General features: G+C 37.8%; 1 protein-coding gene across 2 annotated transcripts in view; it reads left to right on the forward strand.

Moving 5' to 3' along the window:
- The first annotated feature begins 1132 nt into the window (after positions 1-1132).
- Positions 1133-15435, forward strand: part of ARMC3 (armadillo repeat containing 3) — an 89435-nt gene continuing 75132 nt past the window's right edge. For both annotated transcript variants that reach the window (XM_036092619.2, XM_078075221.1), the window contains exons 1-2: positions 1133-1259; positions 4578-4626. In XM_036092619.2, coding sequence (XP_035948512.2) covers positions 4579-4626 — 48 coding nt within the window. In that variant the 5' untranslated portion in view covers positions 1133-1259; position 4578. The remainder of the gene's footprint in view (positions 1260-4577; positions 4627-15435) is intronic.

Genomic DNA, 15435 nt, shown 5'->3' on the forward strand with positions numbered 1-15435 from the left:
GCAAGAGATGGAGTTTTATAAGTGTGAGAGGAATTCAGGAGAGGGAGAGATTTTTTTTTTTTTTTTTTTTTTTTTTGCTAAAGTCCAATCAAAGAGTATTTTATGAAGATGGCGTTTGAGCTGGGTTTAATTAAGTAGAAATGAAAGAATATTCCAGGAGTTACACAAGTTGCACATGACCCGGCAAATGGTAGATGCTTAATAAATATTTGTTGAATAGATGAAATTATGAAGCACAGTGAGTAAAATCCAGAGGGTTAAAGTATGGAAAAATTGGGGGAACGTACGTTTGACTGGGACTTGTGTTGTGGGAGAATGGTGGGCGGCACAAATAGAATAGGGATGGGGCAGACAGTTTTGAATACCAGGCTAAGGAGTTCAGACTTTATTTTAGGAAGCCAACTGAAGTTTGAGTAGGGGAGTGACATGTCTAAAACAATAGTTTCTGGAAGGTTGATTTGTCTCTGGTATGGTGAATAAATAGAAAGGAGAGAGGAACGGAAGTCATCAGAAGCCAAAAAGGATGACGTGGGTTGGGGTGACAGTAAGGATTGAAGAGAGGGAATAGATACGAGGCAAAATGAAGAGGGCCAATTGACTTAACCGCTGATTGGAGGGGAGGGTGGAGGACAAAGAAGGGAAATGGAGATCTAGGCCATTGGGAAGAATGGCATAAAGAGGAAAGAAAGGTGGAAGAGGAGATTTTGAAGGGACAAGATAAGTTCTGTGAGGGCCGACTAGACACCCTAGTGCATGCAAGGTGTCGGCCCTGCAGGTCTGTGGCTTCGTGGAGTCCGGACAGGAAGTGGCGACTTGGAAGTCATCTGCACGATTCTGGCTGAGGCCTGTCTTTGGGAGAAAGCAATAGCATCTCAGAGTATGTGAGCCCAGAGCCGGTCCGCTGGCTAGAAGCTGAGGCTGCACTGCCTGCTGATTTACAGTTTTCACCCGGGCTCGCCTGCAACAACTAGGGAGAGGAGGATTCTCACGTCTATCCTGCCTCAAAGCACTGCACTCAGGGAGCGGAGGACGCCCGAGCTCTTTCCCTACCGACGGCTTTCCTAAGGCGGGACAATGAGCGCCATAGGGCTGCCGAGCGCGAGCTTCCTGGGCGGAGGCGCGCGCTTCCCTGCGCGCGCAGGCGCGGCCCGGTGTCGCCTAGCAACCAAGAACAACAGTGGCCCAGAGGCGCGCGCCGGCCGCAGCGGGTACAGTTCTCCAGGTCTGAGGAAGCGCTGCTCTGAGGGATCTCCTGGCAGGTAAAGGCAGGCGTGCGGCTACGCAGCTACGCCCGCGGTTAGGAGAGGCCCAGGGCCGAGGTCCCAGCAGAACTTGGGCAAGGAGAAGGTGCCCCGCGGGTGGCGACATCTGGGGCTACTGAGGGAAAGGACGAACACCTTGTAGGGGTTGTTGGTCCCTGCCCTATGCCCGCAATATTAGACGGGGGTCGGGGTGGGTTTCATGAGCATCCCGGCCGCCTTCCATTTAACAGGTGACAAAACTGAGGCCCGTAGAGGGGATCTGAGGGTCTAAGATTCCGTTACTTGACTCTCAGCAACTCAAGAAGCGAGTCCCCACTTGTTCTAGCCTTCCCCCTCCCCCTTCAAGTTTTCTCAAAAAAGATCTCCCCACTGGCAAACATTTAAGGTCGTGTAGTCTGAAAGTTCACCAAGAAGTACAAATGAGTGATACATTTGTGGGGGAAAAATGTGGCTCCTCTCTAATAATCGAGAAGATGCACATTTAAAGCAGATTTGTTTTCGTACTCAATGCCGTGAAGTTCATGCGTTTTCATCCAATTATTTTACTTTATCTTAAAGAAGCAGTTGCGGAATGTGGATGAACATTTTATGGCTAAGGATGTTCATTGCAGCCTTATCCATAATTTCAGGAAATTGGAAATAAATGCTCAACAATAGGGGACTGTCTAGATAAATAGTGCACTTTACAGTATGATTTTAAATGACATGATATCCTGATTCATTGGAGATGATTGGAGCAATGTATGGAGACTGAGCTTCCATGAACTTGTCCATTAGTCTAAGAATATAGTAGGAAAATGGTTCCAGGAAGGGAAGTTGAGAATAGGGGCTAGAAATCCAGGTAGGATGGTAAAATCACTATAGAAAACACACAAAAAAGGAACTATATTGAAATAGTGCTGATCTCCCTGAGTCTTTCCTGAGTGATTTTTTTTTTATCCTATGTGCCCTTCCTTGTCTTCCAAATTTTCTGTAATGAAATGTATTACCTCTATAAGTGGACAGTAGACACAGAGCTATACACTTAAATATGATTAAAATGGTAAATTTTATGGTATGTTTATTTTAGCACAATAAAAAAACATCAATGGGCAGGTGGTAAAAGAGTCAAGGAAAGCAGGTTTGCTTCCAACAGTCAAAGGTATTTATTTTCTTAATTTGACACCTCTGAAGCTTTAAAAGAAAACACATTTTTAAAGAATAAAACAATATGAGGTAATTTGGTTGTATCATGTTGCTTTTAAGTGAAATGTTGAATTTACAAAGTTAAAAAAAAAACACCTTAGGGTTATCTTTGAGGCTCATTGCCCTGGTTCTTTGTCAGTTGTATACTTTCTCCCCCATTAAGTATTATGTTCAATTTGGCAATAAAAACACAAACCAAATGCTTCCTACTTCACGGTATTGCCTAAGATCAGCTTCATTGCTCTAATCTTGTGTTAAGGCTGTTCCAACCTCTATACTCTTCAATATGCAATTATTCAAAGCCACTATCCTGAAATGGGAAAAATAAGTTCCTGAGTGAAAATCAGATGACCTACAGTAACTTTGTGTAGGTGTAATTCAGTTCCTTCTCAAACATTATTCATAAGCAGTTCTTATGTAAGTCAAAGGCTGCTGTATCTTGGAATTGGTTGCAAAGAGCTATGAAATTTCTTTTTCCTAGAGATTAGTTGTAGGATAGATTTTCATTTGTTTAGAATAGTTTCTATGCATCTGCTTGGAATATTATAGACACAAAGTCTACGGTCTGTGCTTTTTAAGCATCTATGAAAGATGTTTGAATTTTGAAAAAAATATTGCCTCTAAAATCTGAAAAGAAAATTGAAAAATTAATGTTAAATGTTTTTTATTAATATTAAATTACATTTGAAAACAATTTTCTCATTTTGTAAGAATTTCCAGGTGTACAAACTGCTGAATAATTTCAAATGCTTAATTTCAAAACTTTTTATGATGAAAATTGTATTTAATGGAGAGTGTGGGTACATTTTAATGTTGAATGTGTTGGATATAATGTGAGGTAGTGCATCACAGCATAAACTTGCCCAGGCCCTCAAAGATCTTGAAATGTATGTGACCTGAAATTAGGGACCTGGATGTCTGTCAGAAGTCCCTAGGAGTTTCTATGAACATGTGGCTTTTTAAAATATGTGATAAATTCTGGTCAGTGTCTCTAATGCTAGGAGTTACATTTGTGCCTTGACAAACTATCTGAATTAACCCTGATGTAGATTCTCTCCAAGGATTTTCGACTTCCCAGAATTTCTCTGGAAACTATAGTAATTTCCTTGAGACTAGTTTATACCGTTTGAGATTGCGCAAATACCAAGCATAAACTCTCATTGGAGAAAATTCAAAAGATTTCTGGGGTTATTCTAACAGTCTAACAGTCACCAACATGTTGGAAAGATCTCTGTACCCAGGTGGAGTTACTCCTCCGTGGTGTATCAACTTTGAGTACCAACGCTTTGACATTTTTCCTGCACAGGCATTTTTCCTGCACATTTTTCCATACAAAGGCAGGTGGAAAAGGGTCTTGCAAGCAATAACTCCAATTTCCCCAGAATACATCTCTTCAGATTCTCAATTACTTGTTTTAATGAGCTATGGATTATATTAGAAAAAACTTTTGGTTATCTGGGAAAATGACACAAATGTTAGTTTGCAGTTGGTTATGTCTTGGGTATCATTTATAAAATCATACTCCCAGGAAAAACAGTTAATGATTTTTATAAATATCAAATGCCTATTATGTACCAGACACTGTTGGGTTAGATCAGTGCAGAAAGCAGACCAATCCCTTTGTGGCAAAACATTCTTGCAGATCTCAAAAGTAACTTGGATTTAGTCTCCCAAGCCCTCCATAAGTGAGCTGTAAGCATGGGAAACTGTTTCCTGTTATGTAAGTAAAAGTTATGTCACTAATGTATTCTCTTTCTTACGAACTGGAAGCCAGACTAATGCTCAACAATCTTATCAATAAGTTCCTTAAAATTTGAGGATCTGAAATAGGAATGTAGGTAACATATTTGTACGTGTACGATAATTTCTACAAGTACTGCATAGTCTCTTTTTAGGTAAAATCAAAATAAGGAAATGAATCTCCTTCTAAGGGCATAGGCAACTGAGAGGTTTGTACATCGTATACACGATGTACAAATGACAATTTTTTTTTTTAAGTGGGCTCTCCGCGGGGTCTGAACTCACAACCCTGAGATCAAGACCTGAGCTGAGATCGAGTCAGATGCTTAATCGACTGACCTGCCCAGGTGCCCCTTTACAAATGACACTTTTAACTATTTATTTTTCCAGAATGGGTAAAAAGATAAAGAAGGAAGCAGAACCTCCTCCTAAGGATGTGGTAAGTTTCTGATTTGAATATTATAGTAGCACATTAACAACCAGTTTTAAAAATAAATTGTTCAAACAGTTTGGCACATACCAGTATATGCATGAGTACACAGTGGCAGAAGTCCAAAGTCTGACTAATGATAAGATTAGTTAGAGAAATCTAACATTATATAAACAACATTTATAATGTTGTCATTACATAATTAGCACAATTAGAGAGTAATTATTAGCTTTTCCAGTATGTGGATGGCATGTTTATAAGCCTAGTTAATGAACAAATAGTTTTGGTTTGTTCTTTTAAATATTTTAAATTTATATTTGCCTGCCTGTCATTAATGTTAATCATCCAAGTGAATTTTCAAAATTAACTAGAGTTTATGCTATAGCTACTAGATAGGTATAATAAGGTTGTCTGAAGACGACCACTTGGACATCAGAAGTCTTGTATTTTCCAGTTCTATGGAGAGAAAAGTGTGGGTTCATCTTCTTTTTCTATTCCAAATATTTGAGTAACGCATTGCCTACAGCACAAAACCCTGTCTCTCTTTTAAAAGCATGGTTTTATCTTATTTCTTTAAAGTTTATGAATTACCAAAAGATTGTGTTAAAAATAGAAAATGAACTTGGACAGTTTTCAGTTTAGAAACTTATTTTGAAACAGACATTTGGTGTAATTTTCTTCAAATAAAATGCGAATGAAAAAAAATGCTTATAGTCAGTCAATAGACTCGTAGGATTTTATAGTTTGAGGGAGGCTGAGCTTAGTGCAGTATCTTCCCAACAGCACTGGAGCTGTGTGGTTACGGATGTGAGCTATGTCTCAGCTCTGCCTCTCATGAGCTGTGTTGTTTGGCACAGTTGCCAAATGCGGCTGAGTTATTTCAGTTCAAAAAAAAAAATCTTCAATGCAAATTGTAATGTCCAATTCATTTTGGTTGTTGTATGAATTAAAATGAAATAAAGCACATCAAGTTTTCAGTACCTGGCACACAGTTAACACTAGTATATAAGGCTTATTATTATGGGACTCCTTTAGACTCTGACACACACACACACACACACCCTTATGTAACTTCTTATGTATGATCCTTCAGTACAGTTGGGAATAAAGGCTGCAGAAACATCTGTCTGCCCAGGTCTAGGAAAGCTTTGCAGAGATAGATGGTCATTGTGGTTCATGATGCATTTTCATCATTCTAGTTGCTTTCCCTTTGGACATACTCCTACAACATTCCAAATTCTCTTGTTTTTTTTTTCATTGCATTCTAAGTTTGCATTACTACTTTTTATTGCAAAGTAGCATTTTTTAAAGATTTTATTTTAGTTTATTAAAGATTTTATTTATCTATCTGTCTATCTGAGGGGGAGAGAGAGAGTGAGCATGCAGGGGGAAGGAAAGAATCTCAAGCAGACTCCCTGCTAAATGAGGATCCCAACAGGGGCTCCATCCCAGGACCCTGAGATCATGAACTGAGCCTAAATCAAGAGTTGGACACTTAACCGACTGAGCCACCCAGGTGCCCCAAGATTTTATTTTTATTTTATTTTTTATTTTTTATTTTTTTTAAAGATTTTGTTTATTTATTTGACAGAGAGATAGACAGAAGAGCACAAGCAGAGGGAGTGGCAGAGGGAGAGGGAGAAGCAGGCTCTGCACTGAGCAGGGAACCCGATGCGGGACTCGATCCCAGGACCCTGAGATCATGACCTGAGCCGAAGGCAGATGCTTAACCATCTGAGCCACCCAGGCGCCCCCCAAGATTTTATTTTTAAGTAATCTCTACACCCAACATGGGGCTCAAGCTCACAACCCCAAGATCAAGAGTTACATGCTCCATGGACTGAGCCAGCCAGGTGCCCCGCACAATAACGTTATTGACATCTTATTACCGGAAAGTGGACTAAGGAACACAGAGCTTGCCGACAAAGACTGTCCAATTACAATTGGAATGAAGGGACTATTAAGCAATAGATATATTTGTCTAATACACTTTCTATAATTTTGCAACATCTTGCTTGCATTGTCCTCTGTACTCTAGACCTTGTGGGGCACAATCAAGGACTTGAGAAACGGTTTTAATCCTAGTGTTGCCAGAAATCTAGCAGTTCACAACAGCCTTAGGGACAGCCAAAGCATGTGTAATGGCCAGTTTTAAAAAAATTACTGCCTGTGTTTTCTTCTGGGAGTTTTATGGTTTCAGGTCTCGTATTTAGGTCTTTAATCCACTTGAGTTTATTTTTGTGTATGGTGTAAGATAGTGGTCCAGTTTCATTCTTTTCCATGTAGCTGTCCAGTTTTCCCTACACCATTTGTTGAAGAGACTGCCTTTTCCCCGTTCTATATTCTTGCCTCCTATTTTGTTCCATTGATCTATGTGTCTTATTTTTGTGCCAGTACCATACTGTTTTGATGACTATAGCTTTGTAGTACATCTTGAAATCTGGGATTGTTATAACTCCAGCTGTGTTCTTCTTTCTCAAGATTGCTTTGGCTATTTGGGATATTTTGTGGTTCCATACACATTTTAGTATTATTTGTTCTAGTTCTGTGAAAAATGTTGTTGGTATTTTGATAGGGATTGCATCAAGTATCCCTCCATAGATGAATGGATAAGGAAGATGTGGCATATATATATGTGCAATGGAATATTACTCAGCTATAAAAAGAATGTGATCTTGCTGTTTGCAACAACATGGAAGGATCTAGGGGGTATAATGCTAAATGAAGTAAGTCAGACAAAGAAAGACAAATACCTAATGATTTCAGTCATACATGGAATTTAAGAAAAAACCAAATGAACAAACAAAACAAGAGACAAACAAAAAAAACATACTTTAAATTCAGAGAACAAACTGGTGGTTGCCAGAGGGGAGGTAAGTGGGGGATGGATGAGATAAAGGGGATTAAAGAGTACACTTATCTTGAGAACTGAGAAATGTATAGAATTGTTGAATCATTATATTGTACACCTGAAACTAATATAACACTGTATGTTAATTATACTTTAAAAAATATGGAGTGAGACCAAGGGGGGAAAAAAAAGGCATGCAACAGTTACCAGTGGTCCTTGACTATTACCTTTCCTCAAGGTCCTTCCATTCTCCCCCTACTCTGACTTTATGTTAATAAAGCTGATAGATTAGTGTGAAAGTATGTAACCACTTTCTATCTTACAAATTCAAATACTTCAAAACAGTATGCCACAATTTAAACTATCTGAACTTGAAATTTTTTCCAAGGTGTACCTCTTCAAAGTCTACAAAAGTTTTCTTGTACAGATTTTAAAGGAAGACCAAATTTAAAAGATGGATATATAACTGCTTAAGAAAATAAACTTTCCTGTGTCAAATAATAACTTCCTTATAGAGTTCCTAAAAACATTATTTCCAAAGATTTGTATTTTTATTAGTCTTTCATCTACTATTTAAAATGGGTTATGGGGACAGAAAGAAGAATGTTCAGTCATATGGTCAAAATAAAGCTCCCTTTGCTTTTCTTAATTTTCTCATTGTCAAAGCATACATTTAATATATGCCTATATGCTGTATTGACCTCCATTCCTTCTCATGAAAGTGACCACTAGCTTGGATGTGGGGAAGATATAGCTTGAACGAGCAGTGCAACTATATTCTGCCTCCCCACATCATTTCTAAGTCTGGCTGAAAGGTTGTTTGTGATGCTTTAAATAAAAGGCAAACTTTCTGTGGAGTGATTACATAAGAGAGTTACTAGCAAATGACCTTAATAGACAATATTTAATATAAGGCAAGATATTCAGTGACTAAGAATATAGGCTCCGAGTTATACTACCAGAAACTGAATCTTTACTACATCATCCACCATTTATGATCTGGGGCAAAGTTCCCAACCTCTGTACACCTCAGGGAGGATGAACTGATACCCACTTTGTAACTACTCACAGCAATGAGGCAAGGTTAGATAAATATAAGATGCTTAGAACAGTGCTTGGCACTAGATAAGAACTTAGTAGAAGTTGTTATTTTGAATGATGTAGTTGAGGGTGCTCTTCATCACTCTGTAAAACTTTAGAATTTTTATGAATTGTCAAACGAGGCAGGGAGATCAACTGTGGAAGACCAGATGGCCACTGAAGTTCCTGGTGGCCTGGGGTGTGGTCGACATGATTCACGGTCAGGTCTTCAAGTTTATGAGCATGGAATGTTTATTTTCTTAATATTTCAGAGGAAATCGCATTTAAGTGGATAAATCCACAGCATCTAAACTCATAAGGGACTATGGTTCTGCAATCTCAGTAAGTATCAAGTTACCCGAAGATTTATGTTAATGGGTCAGCACCTTCTCTTCGTAGTTCAGTGCATCTGGGGGAGCTGAGCTCCATGAGTATTGAGTCAGAGTGACAGGCACTAGCAGAACCTGCTCCCTCACCTGGGCAATCAAACCCAGTTCCTTGAAGGAGTGGGATGTCTCCAGGGTCTTGTTTCTCCAGGACACTTTCATCAACCGCAGAATGCAACCCTTGACGCTCTGTCACCTACTGCCAAAACGGACTTATTTCAGAAATGAAGGTTTATGGGAATTTATTTTTCTGTCTTTCGCCCTCATCACAGATAAACAAAATGTAATGACTTAATAAAAATTAGTATAAATTAATAAACATATACAAAACTGTATAAACAATTATCAGCTTGCTTACCTGGCTCTAAACCTTTACTTTAATTCAGGTCGTAAAGAAGACTAGAGACCATTTTAGCTGTTTTCATTTTAATTTTTACACTTTTTAGCGGATTTTAACTGATGTCTAGATGTTCTCTACTAAAAGTTTGTATTAGAGTGGTAGTCTGCTTCCTTCTGTTTATGTCTCTCTTTTCCTGTGTAATTGGTTCCTTGTGATCTGAGACCACTGATATAGTAAACACATTCCAATCGACATCAAACAAGCCTTTTATTTGCCCTTATTGGTACCATAAAAATCACTAAACTGTCATGATTTATATACTTTCACTGAGTTCAACTTTATAATTTTGTATTCTTTTAGACCTGTGCTAATGCAGTAGTCACTAGCCACATGTGGTTATTTAAATTTAAATTTATAATAATTAAAGTAAAATCAATCAAAATCAACAACTAAAAATTAAATGAAAAATTCAGTTCCTGTCACATTACACTTCAAGTGCTCAAATGCCCCACATGGCTTGTGACTGCTGCATCGGATGATGAAGAATCAGAACATTTCCATCGTTGAAATTCTACTGGGCAGCACTATTCTAGACAATCTGTTTCCTTAACAGAGATATAAAGTCTATGCTTCTCTAATTGACTGAGCTTAAAATTTAAAGTTTAGCCAAAATCCTTCCCCTTTATTTCACTCTTTCTATAAATAACTTTTGCTCATCATTTATTTTGTATAGGGTGTGAAATTATAATTTCACAACCAGCTTGTTGGTGACTGTGAATTCCTCACAGGAAAGCAGATGGGTTATGTAATTACAGCACAGTATTATTTATTTAGTTGTGTGGCATTCTGTTATAGCTATCATTTTATTCTCAGCACCTTTTTTAATAAAAAATTACTATAATGCTGTAGGCTCTGTAGGAGAAACAAATGTCATGCCAAGTTTCTCCGCTATCTCCCAAATATTGGTATTTCTCCGCCTTTAACAACTCTTTAGATTGTAACTCTTCCAGTTTGAATCTTCCTTTTAAGCTTCTTGTACCCCATATCACCTTTTTCTTAATGATGACCAGAAGACATGGCAAAATACTGAAGTGTTTTCTCAACGATTAAAGAAGGATTAAAGATGTTTATGATAGTTTTAGTTTAAATATATTTTCATGTACTCCTTTGACAATTGTAGTCATTGTGTCATGACATTCCTTGTTTTAACATGGCATATTTATTCACATGCTTATAAAGTCAGCTTTAAAAATATTGAAGTACCAGAATAGCAAATATAGAATATTTGGGGGAAACAGTCACTTAACAAATAATAATATAATTCAGATAGTAATAAGATCAATGAGGAAAAATAAAGTAGGTTGTAAGGATGGAGAGTGATCAGGCTACTTTAAATAAAATCCATGTCAGGGCAAGCTTTCCCAGTGGGTCACACTTAAGAAAGACAAATGGAATGAGGAAGTATGCTATGCAAATATCTGGAGAGAGCACCCCAGCCAGAGAATAATAACTAAGGCCTTACTTCGTGTGTGTGAGGAATGCCAAGAAAGTTGGTATGGCTGGAAATTAGAAAGCAAGGGAATAGGAGGTAGGTGTCAAAGGTAGTGGGATGGTGGTGATTATGTAGGGCCTTTTTGGCTGTATTAAGGAGGTTTGATTTTTTTTTTCTAATGTGCCAAAAGGGGAATCCAGTGGAAGGTTACAAGTAGAGGATTAGCGACATCTCATTTATGTTTAAAACAAAACGCATAAGATCACTCTAGCTACAATGTGAAAGAAAAGTGAAAACTGGAAGACCAATTTGGAGGCTATTACAGAGGAGCCATAAACTATGCAGCTAGGCCCAGATGGTAACTATGGAGAAGGCAAGAAGTGGCCAAATGGGGATCCATGTTGAGGGTAGAGTTGACAGGATTTGCTGATGGATTGCACGTGGGGTGTGAGAAGAAGAGGAGTTGGGAGATGTTTCAAAGTTTTTGGCTTGAACAACTGAGTAAGTGATGGTAAACATACTGAAGAAGACACATACACTAAAGAAACAATGCAATGTATTAAGTGCTATTATAGGGAAGTTCAGAGGAATATAGCTGTGAAAAAAAAACAAAACAACCCCCCAAACAACAACAAAAAACAAGGATTTTCAATACCCAAACTACCATGAATAAAAAGCAATAAAAAATTTATCCAGAAAGCTGGAGGCCTGATAATTAAAGTAAACCCTAAGCTTCTACAGTTTCAAGTATTGTTTATTATTTTAATTCTCTAGAAATGAAATAAAAATGTCAAGAAGTGATGGGTGACATGGTGATCACTGATGATGGTCTTAGAACTATTTTGGTGAACTGATGAGGATGAAAGTCAGTTTAGTGGCGCCTGGGTGGCTCAGTCATTAAGTGTCTGCCTTCGGCTCAGGTCATGATCCCAGGGTCCTGGGATCGAGTCCCGCATCGGGCTCCCTGCTCAGCAGGAATCCTGCTTCTCCCTCTTTCACTCCCCTTGCTTGTGTTCCTTCTCTCACTGTGTCTCTCTCTGTCAAATAAATAAAATCTTAAAAAAAAAAAAAGTCAGTTTAGAGATGTTCAGCAGGAAGTGTGAGAGGGAGAAAATGGAGAAAAATCAATAGTTCATAAAATTTCTGACTGAAAGGGAAGGAGGCATAGGATAGCATCTGGAAGGTGATTAACATCCAGGGAAAGATTATTTTCATTTTAAAATAAGGAAGTTTTGAGAAGCCAGAGTTTAGAGAGGCTAAGGTGGCTAGAATTTGCAGGGCAGAGTGCCAGAGAGGAGGGAAATACATAGAAAAATAGCTCCAGAAATTTTGTTAATGGTCCCCTTGATTCTTTGAAGTCTAAGCTGCACAGGGTGAAACTCATGCTCATGACAAAGAACAGGCATGAACAACTCTCAGGGAGATGTAAGCTGCATAATTTTTAGACTCATACAGGTCTGGAAGACATTCTGGTTTTGATCCAAAAGATTGGAGAGATCTTATTGAACATCTGGGGTATTAAATAGAGCCCCCAGCAAGGTCATGCCTTAGTAGTAGTATGGCTAATCCAGCCCTAGAGCAAAGGCTTCCCCAGACCTGCTGTAATAAGGCTTTAAAACAGGCCTTAAATAGATCAAGCTGAAGCATAAATAAAACAACTGTCTAGCAGAACAAAATTCAACATCCTTTAAGAGAAACCCCCCAAAAGAATCCAGACACTCAACAACATAATTTTCACAATGTTTAGTTGCCAATAAAAATTATTATGTATGCAAAGAAATATGTGACCCATAATCAGAAGAAAACTCAGTTCATAAGCCAATAGAGGAGATAAAATTGGATACTAAAAAGAGACAGGAAAAGAGGAACCAGGGACCAACAGAAAGAGAGAAAACAACTAAGAGGATGGTCCATTAAAACCCAATCATATCTGTAACTATATTAAATGTAAATGATTTAATACTCCAATTAAAAGTGAGAGATTGTCAAACTGAATAAAAAAACAAGATCCAAACTATAAGCTGTCTACAAGAAATCTTTCAATATAAAGATATGGATAGGTTAAAAGTAAAAATATGGTAAAAGATACACTGAAATAATCATAAGAAAGATGGAGTGCCTATATTAATACTAGATGAATTATATTACAGGGCAAATAATATTACCAGAGAAAAAGAGATACATATCATCTTAATGAAAAGGTTCATTTGTAAGAGAAAAAATGGTCCTAAATGTTGTTCACCTAATAACACTTGTTTAAAATACATGAAGAAAAAAAGATATCATTTGCCATTAGCATCAAAAATAATGAAATATTTAGAGATAAGTTTAACAAAATAAATGCAATGTTATATGCTGAAAACTATAAAACATTGCTGAGACAAGACAAATAAGTGAAGAGATATCTATTGTTGGATACAGATACATTGCTGGTGGGAACACAAGATAGTAAAACTACTTTGGAAAAAAAATTATTTTTTTTGTAAAGTTAAACATTCACTACCAGACAAGCCAGAAATTCTACTCCTAGGTATTCACTCAAGAGAAATGAAAGCATATATCTACAAGAAGACTTATATGAAAATGCCCATTGCAGCTTTATTCATAATGGTCCCAAATGGAAACAACCCAAAGGTCCATCAGCTAATTGAATGGATAAACAAATTGTGTTGTATTCATACAATGAGATATCACTCATCAGTAAAAGGAATGAATCACTGATACATGGAACAATCTGAATGAATCTCATAAGCATTCTGCCAAATGAAAGGAGCCATACATAGAGGGTACCGATGTAATAATTTTGTATTAAGCAAAGTTAATCTATAGTGAAAGGCAGATCAGTGGTTGCCTAGAGTGGATGTGGGAAAGGGAATCAACTGCAGAGAGGTGGGAGCAAATATTTTGGGGTAATGGAAAGTTCCACATATCATTGGTTATACATACATATACATTTATTAAAACTCATCATAGTTAGGTGCATTTTACTGAATCTAAATTGGCCCTCTGTAAAGTGGACTCAAACGAAGTAATGGGAATAATTTAATTGTTAGGAGGAAGGTGACTACTCAAGAGAAAAAAAGGGATGATTAATGGTATGACATAACTGGGAATATGTATGTTCTATGAGAATGGGGGACTTGGTTATCCTGTTTAATGCACTCTTCTCAGTATAATGCACTTATTAGGGGTTGAATGAGTGTTTATTGAATGAATGAGTGAATTAAAGATGAATGGGTTAAAAATCCAAAGCACACATTAGATATTTTCCTGAGATAGTAAGAGACACATTTTCTTTAACACAATAGAAGAATATGTGCAGAGGCTCTTGTGAATACGTGAGGCTCTTGTGAATTTGTTGATCATGAATTTACAGTAATACTAATTTTCCCTGTAGTTTAACATTCTCTTAGAATGCTCGGATGCTTGAGCACAAATGCAAAGAAAGAAATTTCTAGTGTCTGTTCATGGTTTGGATATTTTAAATTGATTTGATGAGGGGTGCCTGGGTGGCTCAGTTGGTTAAGCGGCTGCCTTCGGCTCAGGTCATGATCCCAGAGTCCTGGGATCGAGCCCCACATCGGGCTCCTTCCTCCGCGGGGAGCTGCTTCTCCCTCTCACTCTGCCTGCTGCTCTGCCTACTTGTGTTCTCTTTCTATCTCTGTCAAATAAATAAATCTTAAAAAAAAAATAAATTGATTTGATGAGAAGACAGAAGGACACAAAGGTTTATTTAGGGTTTGGCAGGAGTGTTACTAAGATAATAGATCATGAAATCTAAGCAGGATAAAAAGTAAAGTGAAGAAACGAGAAAGCTGAAGTGGAAATAGAGGGAGTGAATGGGGTGGGGACTCCAGTGAGGAGGAGGAATAGGTGTAGTGGGAGTAGCTGAACAGTGAAGCTTTATCTTACACCATTTGCTTGTTGGCTACCAAGAAATCCTCAAAGACTGAACACTGTGGGCGCTACAGGAAACCTCTCTGTGAGGAAGCAAGAAAAATCGATGGGAGTATCAAGCATGATGGCAGAAGACAAAGCTGAGAGATAGACGATGTATTGAGTCAGAGTCAGTAGAAGGGACATAAGAGAATTTTAAAAAGTGATGAGAATGCTTCTGTTTCTGCGCAGGATGCAGTAGTAGTAATATAGAGCAGTAGAACATTTCTTCCACTGCAACAACCATGAAAAGCAGATTGACTTAAAAATATAATCTAAGAGCTATAGAAAGGCAAATTAAAAAAGACTGAAAATACCAAGGATTGGTGAGGATGTGGGACAACTGGAACTCTTATTTATAACTAGTGGGAATATAAATTGATAAAACCACTTTAGAAAACTGTTCAACAGTATCCGTGAAAGGTAAATACGTATCTAGCCTATGACTCATCAAATCCATGCCTCGGTATGTGCCCAAGGGAAATGAAGACACATATCCACAAAAAGACATGTGCAAGAATAGTCATTGCAGCTTTGTTCATGATCGCCTCCAACTGAAAGGAAAGAACCCAAACCTTCATACAACGGAATAATATACAGCTATAGAAAGTATGACTTAGTAGTACAAAAATGTGAATGAATCTCAGAGACGTGCTATGCTAAACAAGGCAGAGGTGAAAGAAGTCATGTTCTATGATTCTCTCTCTATATAAATTATGTTATAGAATATATA

Source organism: Halichoerus grypus, chromosome 6 (assembly GCF_964656455.1).
Source record: "Halichoerus grypus chromosome 6, mHalGry1.hap1.1, whole genome shotgun sequence".
In the NCBI taxonomy this organism is placed as follows: domain Eukaryota; kingdom Metazoa; phylum Chordata; class Mammalia; order Carnivora; family Phocidae; genus Halichoerus; species Halichoerus grypus.